We start from the raw sequence: 2,952 nt of genomic DNA on the forward strand, positions 1-2,952 counted from the left end.
AGAACCAGGATTCCTTTAGTGCTAGAGGGCAACGAGTGAAGGGAGAGTTTGCTCCAAACCTGTGGAGGGAAGGAAGGAAACTGGATTCTGTTATCAGGAAAGCCAAGATCAACTAGCTTATAGAGGGCCCCCAGGCTTGAGTCTTGGAGAAGCGGCTAAAGCTCCCAACTCCTGGGTCTCTGAAGGGCAGGATCAGTGTAGCTGGTCCCCTGGAAGACCACTTGGCCTTAGGCCCAATCCATTCAGTGCACTGATTACCACTACAGGTTCTCTCTCTAATCCTATCTAGAGGTCCTATGCAGACCAGGGGAGGGTACAGGCACATGGGAACTTTGTGGGGCAAAGGGAAGCTGCGGGTAGGAAGGGATGGAGTGGGAGAAGAGGGTAACAGGTATCATGTGAGACCCTCTTCATTCTGGTGTTGTCCTAGAACCAACAGCATCCCCTGGAAGGCCCCAAGCAAGACCAAGGCAGGTGCTATGAGGCAGGCAGCACAGGGCCCAAATAAAGAAATGGGTGCAGCCAAATCAGGGCTGTGGGAGAAGCCCTATGTATCTCGGATTCCCAGGGCTTGCTCTAATTCTTGTCGTCTCTGCTGCACCTTGGAGTAGAAGTATTGGCACACGGCCTCCTGTGCCCAAGGCTGGAAGTAGAACTCAGCTCGGCGCTCTTCCTCTGGGTTACCCACCACCTTGGTCATGGTCTTGAGGTCCCGGCACTGGGACTGAAGCCAGTCATTGATGAAACCCTGAGGGTCTCTGGCAAAGCTCAGCATGAACTCTCTCTGGGTCTTCAGCTGATTGATAGTTTCTATTGTCTCATGGATCTTGTTGTCTAGAGTAGCAATCTCCTGCTGGCTGGCAGTAGACAGCAGAAAAGAATTCATCTGGGTCTTCAAGGTATCATCCACTTCCACATCAATGTCATAACAAGCTGTCATTTTCTGATCATTCGGGTCAACACTAATGATATGATTAATGATGATGGGCTCTGGTGGCATAAGCAAGGCGTGGAGCCGTTGGGGGAATCTCTGAAAAACTTCATATGTTGAGACTCAAAGATCTGCTGGAGGTACTTGTCACAGATGACAAACTCCCGCTCAGGTGGGTCCTGGAGCTTATGCGTCTTAATATATTGCCACAGTGCTTGAATGATCACTGGACGGGTCTGGGTGTGGATGCCCAGCAGGCGAGCCAGAGGAGGGTCTAATTTAAACTGAGGAGGCTGGTAATCCAGCATCAGCAGGACAGTACACGGTACATTCACATCTCCTGGCCACTTCACTTCGAAGCCATCTGTCTCCTGGGTAGTGGCGGTCCAGTAACATTCTACCAGATGGTTGTCTGGCCCATACAGGTCCTTGTCCAGTTCGAGCACCAAGGACTTAAAAAAAGAAGAGAACTTCCTCTTTTGTTTGGTGGCATCATATTTGGACAAGGCTGACTTGATGGGACGTTTCAAGGCCTCCTGGATATCTAGCCACTTCCTCATGATAGTCTGGTCCAGTTTCCTTTCAAAAGTCAAGAGACCCATATAGGCCTGGGATTCTGGTACCAGTTCACGAATACTTTGAGGTAGAATTTTGTCAGCCATCTTCTTTTTCTTTGCACTGTGGTTCCGATTCTGGACTGCCTGCTGCTGGACCTGCTGGATCTGATGAGGAACAGGTCTCTTGTGGGACTGGTCCATCCCTGACTGGGCCAGGCCAGGTCGGACTGAAAGGCTCCCCTCATAGCCAGGGGGTCCCATGGAAGGTCCCTGAGGTGTGGTTCGGCTGCCTGGTAGCATACCTGGTCTCGGATAGGCCGCTCCGCGCATCGGGGAGCTCCGCGCATCGGGGAGCGGTACAGCCCTTGGCCCGGCGCCGGGCCTATTCGCACCGGAGGCCCCGGAGTCCCACCTGGGCCCAGGGCAGCCGCCGCGCCCGCCCCTCCTGAGGCTCCAGCGCTGTCGCTCGGAGCCACAGACTGGAAACCTGCCCCGGCCGCCATCTTTCCCAGAGCCACTGCTGTAGCTGCACAAAGAACCCCAAAAGTTCAGTTTTCTATTGTAAAAATTGTACAAGCAGGGGGACTTCCCTGGTGGTCCAGTGGTTAAGACTCTGCGCTTCCAATGTAGGGGGTGCGGGATTGATCCCTGGTCGGGGAACTAAGATCCCACATGCCGAGTGGTGAGGCCAAAAAAACCTTGGTACATGCACATCATGAACAAGTTAGAGAAATACAAAGAGGACAGCAAAAATCACCTCCAACCTCACTACCTGTTTGGTGAACATTGTTTTAGACAGCACTTCATGCAGATATACACAAATATACATACACACCCATACAAACTTACATAAAGATAAATATATGTATTGGTGTAAAGATATATACATAGTTTTAAACAAAAACAGGATCAAACTACACATTTATTATTTTACTTTTATTCTTTTACTAAGTAATACATTCCGTTTATCTTCCATAGCAATAATAAGAATTGAGGCAGGTAATTGTCTTCACCATACAGGTAAGGAAGCGGAGACTTGTCCATGATCACACCGGTTGAGAGAGGAAGAAATCTCTTGGTCATCCCAGAACTACTTACTCTTCAAGGAGCTCATGTCTGTGAGGGGGTAAACCCCGGAGTTCAGCTGAACTGGGAAGCCTTCACCCTCTCAGCTGCATTTACCTAAAAGCTTGTAACTTATGTAACTGGAAATCTTAGAGATTTCAGGGGATGCTAGCTCCGGTGCAGGTGACCCATATGCTGAGTCCCAACAGAGATCTATTGCTGAAAAACTTCAACTCAACTGTCACACTTTGGAGGCAGGAATCTGGCGCATCCTGGGCTCCTTTCTTTATCTCGGTTCTGATTCTTTTGTGAAACAAATGGGAGCAAGGAGCCAGTTGTCTCCGTAACCCTCAGTGCAGCAACTCACCACTAGGTGTCTCCATGGCACCATGTGCTGTA

The 2,952-nt window shown here is 50.1% G+C and overlaps 1 protein-coding gene across 1 annotated transcript; it reads right to left on the reverse strand.

The window, feature by feature from the left end:
• Positions 1-384: 384 nt before the first annotated feature.
• On the reverse strand, positions 385-1,991 carry LOC133103339 (SWI/SNF-related matrix-associated actin-dependent regulator of chromatin subfamily D member 1-like). The gene is given in 3 exon segments (XM_061208736.1): positions 385-1,036; positions 1,039-1,824; positions 1,827-1,991. Coding segments are annotated over 3 exon segments (1,440 nt in total). The 3' UTR covers positions 385-547.
• Between the last annotated feature and the right edge of the window lie 961 nt (positions 1,992-2,952).

This window comes from Eubalaena glacialis, chromosome 13 (assembly GCF_028564815.1).
Source record: "Eubalaena glacialis isolate mEubGla1 chromosome 13, mEubGla1.1.hap2.+ XY, whole genome shotgun sequence".
NCBI lineage: Eukaryota > Metazoa > Chordata > Mammalia > Artiodactyla > Balaenidae > Eubalaena > Eubalaena glacialis.